The sequence below is a fragment of the Austrofundulus limnaeus genome, unplaced genomic scaffold (assembly GCF_001266775.1).
Source record: "Austrofundulus limnaeus strain Quisiro unplaced genomic scaffold, Austrofundulus_limnaeus-1.0 Scaffold71, whole genome shotgun sequence".
Taxonomy (NCBI): Eukaryota; Metazoa; Chordata; class Actinopteri; order Cyprinodontiformes; family Rivulidae; genus Austrofundulus; species Austrofundulus limnaeus.
In genome coordinates, this window is record NW_013952473.1 from 108,910 (window position 1) to 124,554 (window position 15,645).

Here is a 15,645-nt window from a genome sequence, read left to right on the forward strand (position 1 = left end):
GAGAGAGAGAGAGAGAGAGAGAGAGAGAGAGAGAGAGAGAGAGAGAGAGAGAGAGAGAGGATGGAAAAGAAATAGCGATGGAGGAAACTACAGAGAAAGAAAAACAACAAAATCAATCTCATTCATGCCAGTGTCACCTATGCTTTGTTGGCTTTCCTGCCGGAGTTTCAATAGAAGAATAATTGATCAACTAACTGGTTTACTTAATCAGCAAACAGCCAGAATGATTTTATTTTTATTTTTTATTTTATTTTTGCTTCAGCAACAGTTGTTCCCAGTTTCCCCCGCATACAAACGACACAGAGCAAAAAAAGGAGAGCATCTTACCTAGGGTACGGACCAAACAGAGGAATTCTACTCCAGGCGGGAAGCATAGGCGGAATAAATTAATATCAACATGATTAAAATTAACACACGCACATACGGGCTCGTTTACGGGTTAGTGGAGTTGGTAGGAGGCACATAAAGCAATGCTAAAAGGAAATAAAAGAAACATAAAAAACAGTAATCTACATTACACTGCAGGTAATTGATATAAATATCTGGCTTAACTGGTAATGTCTCATTAAACTCTATGTTTTACATGAATAATGAGGCAAACAAATGATTCAATGTGAAAAACATTGACCTGATTAAAGCAGATGTATTTGGACTGAAACACTTGGAGGCTGTTCAGACTTGTAATAATTAATCTGTTTCAGGTGATTTGACTGGAAGTAGCACCGACACACGTTCCCGCTTGGTGGTAAATGTCAGTTATCTGTGTTTTAAGTTGTACACACATTTACTTTATTTTGACATTGACAAACTATCCAAGGTCCTGAAAGTTCTGGATCTTTTCATGACCTTGGACAGTGTAAAAGACTGAATAAACTGTCCAAGGTCCTGAAAGTGCTGGAATGTTTCAGGACTTTAAACAGTGTGAAGGACTGAAGGAACTGTCCAAGGTCCTGAAAGTGCTGGAATGTTTCAGGACCTTGGACATTGTAAAAAACTGAAGGAACTGACCAAGGTTCTGAAAGTGACGGAATGTTTCAGGACCTTGGGCAGTCTAAAAGACTGAAGGAACTATCCAAGGTCCTGAAACATTCCAGCACTTTCATGACCTTGGACAGTGTAAAAGACTGAAGGAACTGTCCAAGTCCTGAAAGTGATGGAATGTTTCAGGTCCTTGGACACTGTAAAAGACTGAAGGAACTGACCAAGGTCCTGAAAGTGATGGAATGTTTTAGGACCTTGGACACTGTAAAAGACTGAAGGAACTGACCAAGGTCCTGAAAGTGATGGAATGTTTTAGGACCTTGGACAGTGTAAAAGACTGAAGGAACTATCCAAGGTCCTGATAGTGCTGCAATGTTTCAGGACCTTGGACATTGTAAAAGACTAAAGAAACTGAACAAGGTCCTGAAAGTGATGGAATGTTTCAGGACCTTGGACAGTGTAAAAGGCTGAAGGAACTGTCTAAGGTCCTGAAAGTGTGGCTATGTTTCAGGGCTTTAGATCAGTGGTTCCCATTCATGCAGTTAATTAACTTATTGCTTATCGCGACAGGCCAACACTCAATTTGTTAGTGACTCCACAGAGCTCATAAAACTTTTGGCCAAAAAAGAAAATTAAAACGTCTCTTCAGAATTTTAGTAATGACTGCTGTTTATCTATCTTTCATGAACGAGCTGAGCAAACTGCTGCTTGTTTGGGGTCATGTCAGTTGTCAGGAGGTCCTACAGCTCGGCTCAGGACTGATTGTGTTCAGATGATAGGGGTCCTGACCACCTCCGAAGGCGGTACGAGCGAAAACGTTTTCAATGCGCACTGAAGTAGTTCAGTGTTTACCGCTGTCYGAATGCAATCCACTAAAACGGAATTTAGCAACAAATCCAAACAGCCTCTTAGAGATTGAGAGGAGACATTTACTCTGCAAATGACATCACTTAACACAATACCATTTCTGAAAAGGAGYGTTGCAATGTAGAAACCAACACACACAAGCATTTGCACACACGGAGCATGCAGAAACACAAATCTGGAAACAGAAGGACAGAATGAATAAGGAGGTGTGACGCAGGATGAAAGTGATTGAATGCCCACAACTTACCTCTCATTTTGCTACCAAGAATTATTTTTCAATACAGAAATTCCTATTGCATTTATTTAAACAAAAAATACCTTGTTCACTGAAAAGAAAAGGTGCTCAAAGGTCCAAACAATTAAGTGTAATTGTTAGATTTGATTCAGTTTATTCCTTTTGATGCTTCTTTTTTTTTAATAAACAAGCCCCTCATCTGTGTTTTCAGGTTCTTTCACTGACTCACATGCTGTTGAAGAGTTCCCTGTACGTCTCGTCTCCTTTGCCCTCAGACATCAGGCTGTCCAGCTTGTCAATCAGCTTGGCTTCCACCTGCGAGGAAGAAGCATTAAAAAAAAAACACTTTCAATACAGTCAACCAGGAAACCAAGAGATATTTTTGTCAAAATGAGTCATGTCGGAAAAAAAAAATCAGTTTTCTCTGACAAAGTAAAGACTTAATCAGATCTGCTGATCTGAAAAGCATTGAAAAACACAAACAGAGCATAAAAACATCTAACCTACAGAAACATTAAGATGGTTACACTACAGCATTTTGGCATACCCGACAAAGATTTGGGTATCTGAGGAGTTTTACATCAAAAYTCCTTAAAAAAACATTTCTATGGCACGGCATGAAGACCAAAATTAAGACTAATGCACAACCAGCTGTTGCTACATCCTTGTAGCAGGAGGCTATATCTATTCCTAAACCAGCTATTGATCTGATTTTTGATAGAGAAGAAGACTATTTATTTGTGTTAGCATCAGAGAGGCTAGTGACTAGCATGCCTAGGCTGCTTGCCTACTTTATTAGACACTAACTTTTTTTGAATAGAGTAAACTTTATCCATCCATCCATCCATCCATCCATCCATCCATCCATCCATCCATCCATTCATCCATTATCTATAACCGCTTCTTCCTTTCAGGGTCCCGAGAGTCACTGGTGCCCATATCCAGCAGTCACTGTGCGAGGAGTGGGGTACACCCTGGACAGGTCGCAAGTCCATCACAGACGAAAACTTTATCTATAAACTAAATTAAACTAAATTCCGTCTAAGGAACACCTCAGTGCATGTCGCTTGTAGGTTTTGTATGTCAGCCATTTTTTGATGAGAAAGGTTTCTTTATTCACAAATGTTTGTGTCTAATAAAGTAGGTGAGCAGCCTAGGCATGCTGGTCGCTAGCCTCTCTGATGCAAATTCCAGCTTATCAATGCTAGTCGCTAGCCTCTCTAATGCTAATGCCAGCTTATCAATGCTAGTCGCTAGCCTCTCTGATGCTAATGCCAGCTTATCCATGCTAGTCGCTAGCCTCTTCAGTGCTAATGCCAGCTTATCCATGCTAGTCGCTAGCCTCGCTAATGCTAATGCCAGCTTATCCATGCTAATCGCTAGCCTCTCTAATGCTAACACCAGCTTATCCATTATAGTCGCTAGACTCTCTGATGCTAACACCAGCTTATACACACTAGTCGCTAGCCTCTCTGATGCTAACGCCAGCTTATATATGCTAGTCGCTTGCCTCTCTAATGCTAACGCCAGCTTATTCATGCTAATCGCTAGCCTCTCTGATGCTAACGCCAGCTTATCCATGCTAGTCGCTTGCCTCTCTAATGCTAACGCCAGCTTATTCATGCTAATCGCTAGCCTCTCTGATGCTAACGCCAGCTTAACCATGCTAGTCGCTAGCCTCTCAGATGCTAACACAAATGAACAGTCTCCTTCTCATTTGTCAGAACCGCCCTCTCAGTTAGTGGTACCGGTCTATCATTAATCAGATCAATAGCTGGTTTAGGAATAGATACAGCCTCCTGCTACAAGGATGTAGCAACCGCTGGTTGCACAATAGTCTTAATTTTGGCCCTCAAAACGCTCCATACATTTGCTTAGATAGTTTCTCGACTAAGAAGTGGTTCAAGTTTCCAGATTATTTTCACATCACTTTTAGGAAGTGGTCTGACCAGCGGCGCACCTGCTTGAAATTTCCACTGCGTCTCTGCTCCCAGTCCATCATGTCATGGAAGATGGGGATCATGACATTCCTCAGATCAGGCTGAGGCACCAGGGTCACCTCCAGGAAGGGTCCGATCATTGCTGGGATGAAGTTCAGCTTGTGCTCCCCTGGAGTAGAGACACGTTTCAAAGCAAAGGTCAGCTTGACCCTGAGCAGAGTGTTTATATCAGAAACTGTTTCACCCACTCTCCACAGCTGCTCCCCATTTTTACAGCCAAACTAAAGTTTTATAAAACTCTTGATTTAGTAAAAAGAAAAATTTWTTAGTCTTTGCTTTGTTCAATCTCACCTAAATTCTGCCACATGCTGAAGATCTCACAGCCCATCATCACCCTCATGTCTCCGTATCTGCGTGATGACATGTTAGGAATGTAAACATCCTGTACACTCTGTTTTTAACACATGTAGAAATAACATGTGATAAATAAATAAAGCCTTACTTTTCCAGGATTTTCTTCCGTTTGGAGGGAGAAAAGGACTCCAGCTGAAGACATGGCTGATTRATGAATATTACAGACAGATAGAAATACGAGTCCCAAACCTGAAAATGGCAAAAAGAAACTGAATTTAATTATCTTTAGTATTTATCAAAGGTTACGATTCATTAATATGTTAGCTGCTGTAGATAGCTTTTCCAATGGCCACAAATTGGAGAAACTGAACTAATMCTGGCTGACAGGCTAAAGACTAGTCCAAATGAGGTGAAGACCAAAAAACATGACATAGAGCTTTATACTGTTTAAAACTTCACAGGGATTGCAGTTATTTAGATCATTCCACCATTCTTTGCTAATAAAATTAGCAGCTGGAGCACCTTTGGACAAATACTGAATAACGATGTAAATATTATTTGCATAGCTATGTTTTCGTACGGCAACAATTTGCTCTGGTTCTACGAACCATGAGCTCATTAGTCTTGTCAGATTTAAACTCCATTTCACCAAACTGAGGTCGTTCAAAGAGCTTCCTGCCACAGGGAAGATGTGAATTGATCATAACCTCAAAACTCCACCTCAGAAATATCAGAATTATTCTCTTATTAATTATAAATTTACTATTAACCTGGAGGATCCTTTTAGAGCTAAAGCTTGGGTTATACTTCAATGCGAACTGAGACGGCGTGTCGGTGATTACGTCATTTTGGACGTCTTTTCCCTGACTGAGTATCCACACGTTTCAGACACTAGCCCCGCCCACAGCCTTCCTGATTGTTCGATTTTTCCGGTGCGCAATAAGTTCATTTATTCAGATAGTTATGATAACAATAAATTTAGTCTGTTTTTGCTTTAACTGGCAGCTTGAGCATTTCAATCACGACTTTGGGTTCAACTTGTGTTTTTGTCGGCTGCCACAACAACTGAAGAAAACTGAGAAACGCTTTATAAACATCATTTTGGCTGGAACAAGTAGTAGTAAAGGCATAGCGCCCTACAAACTGCACTTTATGCCGATGAAGGAGGATCGTAAACTAACATGGCTGCAGCTTTAAATCTGAAAAAACCACCAAAGAGAGTTTGCTTGCTTTTTTCATTTTATCAACAAAAATCCCAGGAACATACACTCCGATCCAGAGCTCTAGCTAGGCTAAGGCTGAAGGCGTCTCATCTGAACCTTTGTGAGTCAGACAGCTTCTAGCAATATCAACTAAAACCCTGAATCTGTACCTGGTGAGTTAAACTGTAAATGTTGTGTTTCCCCTGTTGCTATTTAAAGGCACAGTGTGTAGGATTTTGTCAATTCTTTTAGCCAAAATTGAGATAATCACTAATGACTAATAAAAAACATGTCTAATCATTGCAGACAAAGACCTTGTTTTATTATTTTTACCTTATAAAAASCTGTTTATATCTCCATGGTCGCGGGTCGCCACTACAGGCAGCCGCCATCTTGTCTACGAAGGCTCATGAAGGACAAACTGCGGTGGCGGCGTCAAAAACGGTTTTAGTTGTAATACTGTAAATGTAATATTTGTTGTCTGTCATTGTAGCTGGGATAATTTTACTTATTAAAGCTCATAATCTTACCACTTGAAACATCACTAGTCCTGAAGCTGCTGGTAGACATCGCAGTTGGAATTATCAAAGGTTTTTGACACCTGAGAGACACCGTAGCAACTCCTTTGTGTTTGGAAGCGGGGGGTGGGGGTGGGGGGAGGACCAGGGAGGACGATTCAACCACTAGATGTCGCTGAAAACAACAAATCCTACACACTGTGCCTTTAATCGTGCAGTTCTTTGATTTCACTGAATGAAAGCCTACGGTGAATGGCGTTAGCATTGGCGGTAGCTACTGTTAGCCTGGTTGTTTAGCATGCTATTTGCAGCTAAGTCTTAGATTTAAAGAAATACTTTGCCTATGGTTAGGTATGCTGGCAAAACTATATAACTGTCTTAATTTAACTGTCTCAATTCTGAGTAAGCTCGGAWTAATAAACAATCCTCTTCTCAATTACGTGCTAAAATATGTTGTTTACATCATGGCAGGATTAAGAYGAGCAGCGCAGAGGGGCTATAAAAGCATCCGGTTTGTTTAAATAAAAAATATGCTTAAAAGGTTTTAAGAGGCAGTTTATTTATTTTTAACATGTATTTAAAATGACTGCAGCTGTATGAAACCCTCCAGTTCATCTCTAAAAGTTACTAGCGAACTAGTAGCACCCAGTGAATTTTATGTTTAGAATAAGGGGGAGAAACCGTCTAATCACAAGACTTCTATAAAATTATTACAATTCTGAGGGGTTTATGAACATTTTACGTACAGAACTGTTGACATTTATGATTTTGCATGTGTCTGTAATCGGGGAAAGACGGGGTAGCTGATGTTAGTAGTTGCTATTAGCTAACATCGGGACATAGCTTCGTCAGTCCGTGAGCAGTGACGGCTGAGCCACTGATAAAGAATTGTCCTTGCCGCTTTTTAAAACATCCTTACAGTATATAAACCTCCAATATATGATCATCTACGCCAAATTTAGATGAAAAATGCTTTGATAAACAGCGATGGTGTATCCTCGTAATTGTAAACAGCAGCCAAGTGGAAATATGGAACCCGCTTCCGCTATGAATTATGGGTGGTGGCTCGAAATCAGGAATACTGTGGATAAATGGGCTGAAGATGTGGCAGGTCATAAATTATCATAAATCCTTCCTCTGCCCTCCCACAGCTCATATAAGTTTATAAACAACGCAGAAGTTCTGACTGGGAGCAATGTACACGACGGCTGTCACCGGGGGATAGCAGCGGGAGAGCAGACGGAAGTTACAGTTTAACATAACTTTTTATCACTCAGCAGGGGGGGAACAAGACGTGCGACTCGACATATAAACCAGCCTTAAGGCTCAAACACTAAAGCTCTATGACTTGTTCCTACCTTATAATCAAACTTGTCATTGAGGAAGTTTTTCCTCAGAGCRTCAGAAAGATAGAGGACAGTTGTGATGATGACACTGAAAGAAGAGGACAGAAACAGAGTCACTTTCACCGATTTACACTCTTTATGATGAAAAAAATATCAACACTGTTTGTTCTCAGTTTACGTTTTATTTATTTATTTATTTTTTTGTGTGGTCTTACTTGTTTGTGACCAGCCTCATGACAGTCCAGTCCTTAGGAAACATCTCTGGTCTTATAAGAATCCTGAAGACGGTGAAGATATGAAGAAGGAAGTCCTGCAAAAGGAGACACCATATTTGGACTATTTCCTGTCTGTAAAGCTACACTTTTAAATGCACAGACTTTAACACAACTTGGATGYGAGTATCATCTCGTGCAAACACAACTAAACAGAAATAAGTAAAAGCAGAGGACGTGTCGGTCTCACCCTCAGGTCGTCTTTGTTGCTGAATGCCTGCAGCAGCTTCTGGTAGTGTTTGTCACTCATCTGTCGCAGAAGAGCCAATAAACACGCCACAAACTCTCCCTGAGGGAAGAAAAAGAAGTTATCTTTAGAGCTGCTCTGAGTTAATAACGTTTACAGAAATAGCTAATAAAGTTAGCAAGAATGTTAGATTGATAGTTGTAACAAATCTGCCAGCTGTCAGTTATCAATCTTAGAGGACTGATGGTTATCTTTGCCGTGACTCAATCCCAAACGGAACTAGAGAAATAGCATTTCCTGTGAAGATGCTAGTGAATACTTATTGCTGAAAACTGAAGCTGAAGGCTAAAGTTTAATGCAGGTTCAGTAGAAGCGTGAAGGAAGCATAAAAAAGCTCAAATTTGCAGAAAGAAACACAAAAAATAGAAATTAGCACGAGAATAGCAGAAAAGAGCAGAATTATAGCTGAAATAGCAGAAAAAGTTAAAATTTGCATAAAAATAAGCTAAAGGTAGCATCCACAAGTTGAATTCGATTCAAATTCAAAAATACTTTATTGATCCCAGAGGGAAATTAGGTATAATTTGGGATAATAATTTAGCATAATTTGGTGAAAGTGTTGTAAAAACTATAAATTAGCAGGAAAACAGYATAAAGGTACAAAAAAGTGACAATTTGTTATTAAATAAGATTGTGGAACAGCATGGAAGATGAGGTTAAAAATGCCTGATCCTTGTATATATTGATAAAAACGAGTATTCTGAAGAAATATGGAGAATTATAAGTGAATTCATGCTAATTGTTTTTTGAATTGATGTCTTTTTATTTTTATTTCATTTTTGAATGTTTTAAGTTGTTTTGATTTTTGTTGTATTTTTACTTTTCTTTTGAACATATTTTGGGTATTAAAAAAGGGGCATATATTATAAGATTTATTCTTCTTCTGCTGCCTTTCATCAGTGATTCGTTGCCCATCCAAGTCATCTCAACTTTGCCATGCTTCTCCTCCTGCATACTTTGTCCTAGAGCTGCCAATGTAATTTAAATCTGTAAAGCTCCTATGCCAAATGATGGCTATGCATTTTGGTGCCTGTAAAACGTATAGTTTTTTAAATATTAATGTTTAATAAATTATAATGGCAGTCAATAGAGCCTTGCTGATGTGACGGGCACAAGCTGGTTTAGAAAACATATTTGATCCTGGTCAAAGTTCATTCTGCAAGTCCAATGCTGCAGGCAAAGCCGTGCTGCAATGACATGCTACATGGCAATGCACACTTGTTTTTACATCGTAAAAACCCATGTCTAGTTTCATTTGATTTTATTTTGATTGCATGTTTTTCTGTACTTTGTTAATCAGTGTTACAAATGAAATGAATAAAGAACTACTACTACTACCACTAAAAATAGCTAAAACAGCCAAAATGTRTAGCAAAACAGCTAAAATGCAGCTGTAAATTCTTAAATGAGCATAAGAAAGCATAAAGAGCAGCTGAACTGAGCAGAAAAAAGCTGAAATAGCCACAAAAATGCTAAAAAAAACTTTAGCTAATAACAGCTAAACATTAGCTAAAATTGCAGCAAATAGCTGAATATAGCAGAAAGCAACTGTAAAAATAGTACATAGCTCAAATTAGCAGATCGATGCAGAAAAAGGCAGAAGGAAGCAGAATTATAGCTGAAATAGCAGAACAAAGCTAAAATTAGCAAAAAAAATGCTAAAATTAGCAGTTAAAAAGAGCAGAACCAGAAAAGGTGCTGCAAAGATTTAGAAACATTTTTAGGGATTTTAAAGAAGTTGAAAACAGCTCCATTCATTTTCAATGGGGAAAATGTGGCCGAAAAGGTGAAATAGCTAAAAAAGTAGAAATAGCTGAAATAYCAAAAGTCATAGCCRGAATGTCTTGAAGAAGCTGAACGTTTTGCTATATGAATTCCTAAAATAGCACAAAAATTGCGGACCGAGATGCGTGCTAAAARACGCATGGAAGAAAACAATTATCTCAATAGTGTGTATGCGCTTTCACACAATAATTGCGAAGCGTTCACACAATAAACTCCACACACAGTGACATCCTGGAACTGTAGTCTCATGGCAGGTCCGGCAGGCTGAGGCCGGTTGCTGATTTCCAGGATGGTTCTCAGTAGAACTCCCAGCAGGCTCTCCACAATCAGCTCCACTTCCTCTGACACCGCAGGCTCCTAAAACACAAACACAGGTGACAATATAAACAGGACAATCCTTCCCTTAACAAAAACAAGAACAACAAAAACAACAACAACAAAAAAATCATTAAATGTTCCCAAAATGTGAATGTAAAAAGTCTGAGTCCAATTTCTAATTGAGCTACACAAAAATTCCCTAAAGTTTTCTGGACTAATTTGCATTTTTTTTCCCCGCCAGCCAGCCTTGAATGCCAACCAAACGCTGCTCTGATTCAGCCAAAAACTAAAAGTCCTGCTAGCAAATCATTTTTTTCATCTTAATTTTAAAGCATCTTCAGGCAAAAGCAGAATTAAGTTTCAGTGTTGCCTGTATCTGTCCAAGTTCACAAAGGAGGAGGAAATCAAGGACGAAGGGGGAAAAAAGACAGAATACAAAGGAGAAAAGGGAGCTGAAAAAGAGCAGTGTGAGTGAGAGCATCTCTGTCTTGTTTTTGCTTCTGACAAAACAGACAGGTCTCGCAAAAAAAAAAAAAAGGGCAGGATAATGAGAGGGATTCTCTGAGGCACACTGGCTGCCACTAGCTGTCACCTGCCTTTAAATATGTTGCCACTCCGTGCTGAGCCGGGTGTCCTTCTCGCTGCATTTACCGTTAGCCGCCTGTCTGGCAGCTAATAGCGCTTTCCAGGCAGCCTCACCTTTCTCGCACACAAATCAGACAGAAAAGTCTCTTCGACAATCCCCACTGCTAAATTGATGAGCCTCATTAGTGAGCTGCACAACTGCCAATGTCCATTTTATCACCACTAATTGACAACACAGCAAACAAAGCATGCATTTGCCCAGAAATCTGCTTTCCAATTTCCATCTTGAAGCTGCGAAACATAAACTGTTACAAAAAAATACCATTTTTAATCAAAAGTTTTATAAAAATAAAATGACCGAATTTATTGTAGCTGCATTGCTAAGATGGTAAACGGAGTAATTTGGTTTAAATAATAATAATAATACTAATGAGCATCAGCTGCTCACCACTGTGCCGTTTTCTTCTTTCTTGATGAGGGACAGCATGCTGGTGAGGATGCGAGCGCACATGACCAGGTCCTTCTGCTCCTGCAGGTGGGTCTGCAGCACTCGGAGGACTACAGGTATTAGGATGCATCTGGACTCTGCAGAGCAAAGACACACAAATGTTTGAAGCCTTGGCAACAATTAGCAGAGGTATGCAAATAATAGTTTTTAACACCCCTTCACAGCTGCATTTGAAAGTCCTTAAAAGCATTTTAACATTTTTTTTTTGTAAAGTTGTCAAGCTAAAGGTAAGAACTGGAGAAAGTCATCTGACACCCTGGTTTTCAAAATAAAAGCCCCTGGTAGCGTCTGGAAACGCCTAAAGGCAGAACCTGCGCCGTTTTTGCCCACTGGTGGAACAAAGACTGTTAAGGGGATAACAAGGTTTCAGGCAAGTCTGCAACATTTTTGAGACTGTTTTGAAAAAAAGATACTACTTTAAAACGACAGCACTGTCATTTTCAGAATTTTACGTACAGCCTATGCTAATTGCTAGCCAATGGCAGCTACGTTGTTTACAGGACTAGATACAAACTATTACTAGCTATTTGACAGAACAGTACTTCAAAAATGTGACCCATCACATCAAAATCACCAAGTCTAAAAGTGGGATGTGGAGAAATACGCTGATGTTTTGATTAAAACGTTAGCAAAATTTGTATTTTGTCAAAAGCTAACAAATAAATGCCTTAGCATTGGATCATTTGAATGAACTGTTTGAAATATAATCCTAAAAAAATTCAAGAACATTTTTTGAGTAGTAGCAACAAAAAAATGACTTAAGATTGTGAGATTTTCCTTGTGAACTAGCAAAATTTTTGTTTCTTACCATCTCTATTGACGTAACTTACATAAAAATCAGGTTCAAACCAAATATTAATGTATTATCATAACCAATAAGATAAATTATGTCATATCTTTGGATCTGCTTATAATTTCAGGATGATGTAGGGATCAAAATGTAGCTTTTAAATCCAGGAATCTAAAAATGTGATTAGGTCATTTTGACCAAATTTGACTTCATCCTTATTTTAATATGATTGGTCACAAATGACCAAACTGATCAGTTTTATTGATAAAAGTTTTTTTTTTCTCAGAACATATGAAACGGTACTGGCTACATTTTTTATTACAGAAAATATTTGAAGATAGAGAAAATGTTTAAAAGTAATCAAATTAATTCAGCCTTTCAAAGGTGTTCCACAGGGTTCCATTCTCAGACCACTGCTTTTTTACTTGTTTATTATTGATTTACCTGAAATGAAACCTGTAAAACTGTATGCAGATGATGCGGTCATATATGTCACTGGCTGCAGTGTTACTGGACACTCAAATGATGGTTTATTAATAAATTGTTTTCCCTGAATTGCATCAAACGTGTCTCAATCATGCAAAAACTTTAACAGCTTTTGATCAAAGCAAATTCAAGAAAAATTAAACCATTGATCCTTTTCTGCAAGTCGTGCCTTTTATGTGTTAGAAGCAGCCATTTTGCACAAATGTCAACACATGCGCACTCATGTAAATCAGACCATACCTGGGTTAACGTAAAGCTGGCTTTCCACGGTCTTGGCGATGCACTGCAGTTTGACAGCCTCCARTGGACTGTCAGGCTGGACAACAGCAGGCAAGCTGGCCAACGTTTCTCTGGCAAAACCGGCCACCTCCCGCACCGTGAAGATCTTCAACAGCTCGCTATAGATTGCAGGGAARGTTCTCAGGAACACCGCCTGAACAGAGAAGGGAGGGGAGGAGACATTCAGTATGGGGGAGGGGAGGGCTAAATGAAACAAGCACCACCCAATTTTGTTAAAGTCATTAAAATCACTGTGTGGATACTTCACAGCCAAACGCCTTCAAGCTAGAAATTAGACCACAAAGAGCAGTAAAGGATATGAATATGCACTCATAATGTAGAAATCACTTTCCCCTGTAAGTTCAGTGCATCTTTTACTAAATCAGGATTGCATAATGTGAAAATAATCTTGTAAAGGAGGCTCAGTTGTCAAACTGCTGCAAAGCTCAATGAGCGAGTTCGGCAGTGACAAATGGGAAGCAGCTTAGGCAATTAGAGTTTATTAGACAAGATTCCTTAGCGTTGTAATAGGAATAAACAAGCAAGAGGAACACAAACCACTTCATGTTCTAATATATACACAGAGATGGTTTTCATAGCAAAAAGAAAAGTTAACTGATCCCTGAGCAGAAGCAGATATGGGTGGTAGCCAGGGTTTGTGTGGCTTGATTTGATTTGATTTATTTATTTAACAGGAAAGGATTATTAAAAATCAAGCCTGGCTCAGCATAATTGCTGTTTTACAGCAGGTTCCTGTTCTGCAGCACATAAAACACTCAGAATTACAGCATCACAATCACATCATTATACACCATAGACACAAAGACAAACAAGCATACCAAATTTCAGGAAGGCAGCATTTGCAAAATAAGACATCTAAATATGAGCACAACAAAAAGTGTCCAGCAGATGGCAGACAACTTAAGCTTAAACTGAAAGACTTCTGGGATTGTTGCCCAGCACTTGTTTATGGTTTTTCTGTTAGACGTTTTTTCTTCCTGTCAAGTTTTGTCAGATTCTTACTGTAAAATGAAAAATCAGAACTGCATCTTAACATATCTGCTTTTTATCATATTGCTTAAAGCTAATGAAGCTAATTAGGAGTTGTTCTTTTATAGTTGTTTTGATCAAACTATAAAAATGACTTTTTGCACAATTTATTAGCGTTCTTTGGAGGACTGAAACTGACATAATTAGAAATAAAAGCAGAAATATATAAATAGACAAATAAATAAATAAATACATACACTTTATGTTTTAGAACATATTTTAAATTTTGCTGTTTTTAAAAATTATATAATTTTGTTTTTCATTTTGCATTTGTGTCTCAAATGATTTTATTGATTTGTTTGTTTTTTTAGAATTTTTCTTAAAGTCTTTATTTTCATGTGTTGCTTTTACACCTCTGTTTCCTGTTTTTAAATTACCTTACGCATTTCTGCCTCATTATGCAATAAGTTGGGCGGTCCTTCCTTGATCAGCTTCTCTCCTATTGGTCAACAGACAGGAAGGAGCAGGAACCATGTGCTGATCRACTGTGCATGCTTGTGCTGCCTCAGTTTAGCTTAAAGTTTAGTTAAAAACAACTTACCTGTACCTTTGAGGTAAAGTTCTCCTGTTTTAATTTAATTGGCATTTTTTAATTGTATTTATTTATTTATTTCTGCTTTTTTGTCTAATTATGTCAGTTTTGGTCTTCCATAGAGTTCAGTACATGCATTTTAAATCACATTTACCTACAACTCTATTAGCATTTAGCTCAATATTTGCAACACCCAAGCTATTTTTCACTCATAAGTATTCAATGGGAACACCTCTGTAGTATCTGGTTGTGCAAACCACATGTGAAATGTGTATGTATGGTGGTCAGTGCGGGCACCACGTGTAACAGATTAATGGGGATTAACAGCAGCCTGACCTGCATCCTCCCACAGCTATTGTTTTGTTGGGAATGAAGATTAATCCAGATCAGACGTCAGTAGAGGGCTGAAACAAAGCTTTGCAGATGTACGGTACACTTACAGTGTGACTCTAGCAGCTTTAAATCAGCCTGAAAGGGACTGAGAAGCTGTTTTAAATACAACAAGCTGTTGTAATTTATAGCTGTTCAGATGAAGACAAAAGATCAACATAAAAAAACAATCCTGACAATAGTGCTCAGCTACATAACCACACAAGAATTTGTTCCCAGTGTGTAATTAGGATTATCTTTGGCATCTTTAGCTTGCTTGTTTTGGTTTTGGTTGAAATCAGCTAAAGCGGTGGCCCTGCTGCGCGAGACCTCCCAGCGGAAAAGAAGAAGCTGTCCCAAAATAAATAAATTCCTTCCGCAACTCCAAACACCCCCTTCTGGCAGCGTGAAATTCAATTACAGCCAATTTCTCCCCAATCACAGGCGCATTAACGGGGATTTCTCCACAAAGAAAAACAAACAGCACGAGGCGCAGATTCGCACATTTGTTGAAGGGAATGTTGGAACACACACCTGGGTCTGTGCGACAGGACTGGTGCCTTTGTTCTCCTGCGACAGGAAGAAGCGGATGGACATGAAGAGCTCGTGGATGCAGACTCTGAACTCCTCCTCGTTCTGGCCTCCCGTGGCCAGTGAGAAGAGCCGGCGGGATTGGATGATGTACTTGAAGATGTACTCGCTGGCCTAAAGGACAGGGACAGCAGCTCTTTATTATTTGTGTCCATGTTTACTGGGCTTTAGATGTGTTTCTCTTAAAGCAGTGGCTCAGATATTTTAAAATGTGGTCCTGTGGTAAGATAATGGACTATAAATATCTTACCTGTTGCAGATAGCGCTTTAAAGAACCTCATTTTGGAGAAACAGACTTTAATTCTGACCTGGCTAAGCTAATGGCTAGTTAGTTTAGTTTAGTTTATTAAATTTATTAATTTCTTTAAAAAAATATAACAAATTCTATAT

At 38.8% G+C, this 15,645-nt stretch overlaps 1 protein-coding gene across 4 annotated transcripts in view; it reads right to left on the reverse strand.

Moving 5' to 3' along the window:
* Positions 1–15,645, reverse strand: part of dock4b (dedicator of cytokinesis 4b) — a gene marked incomplete at its 3' end in the record, with an annotated part of 164,263 nt that overhangs the window by 34,698 nt on the left and 113,920 nt on the right. For all 4 annotated transcript variants that reach the window (XM_014010606.1, XM_014010605.1, XM_014010604.1 and 1 more), the window contains 11 exon segments: positions 2,313–2,398; positions 4,044–4,192; positions 4,375–4,433; positions 4,526–4,626; positions 7,456–7,531; positions 7,659–7,753; positions 7,906–8,004; positions 9,970–10,104; positions 11,099–11,235; positions 12,675–12,867; positions 15,199–15,369. In XM_014010606.1, coding sequence (XP_013866060.1) covers positions 2,313–2,398; positions 4,044–4,192; positions 4,375–4,433; positions 4,526–4,626; positions 7,456–7,531; positions 7,659–7,753; positions 7,906–8,004; positions 9,970–10,104; positions 11,099–11,235; positions 12,675–12,867; positions 15,199–15,369 — 1,301 coding nt within the window.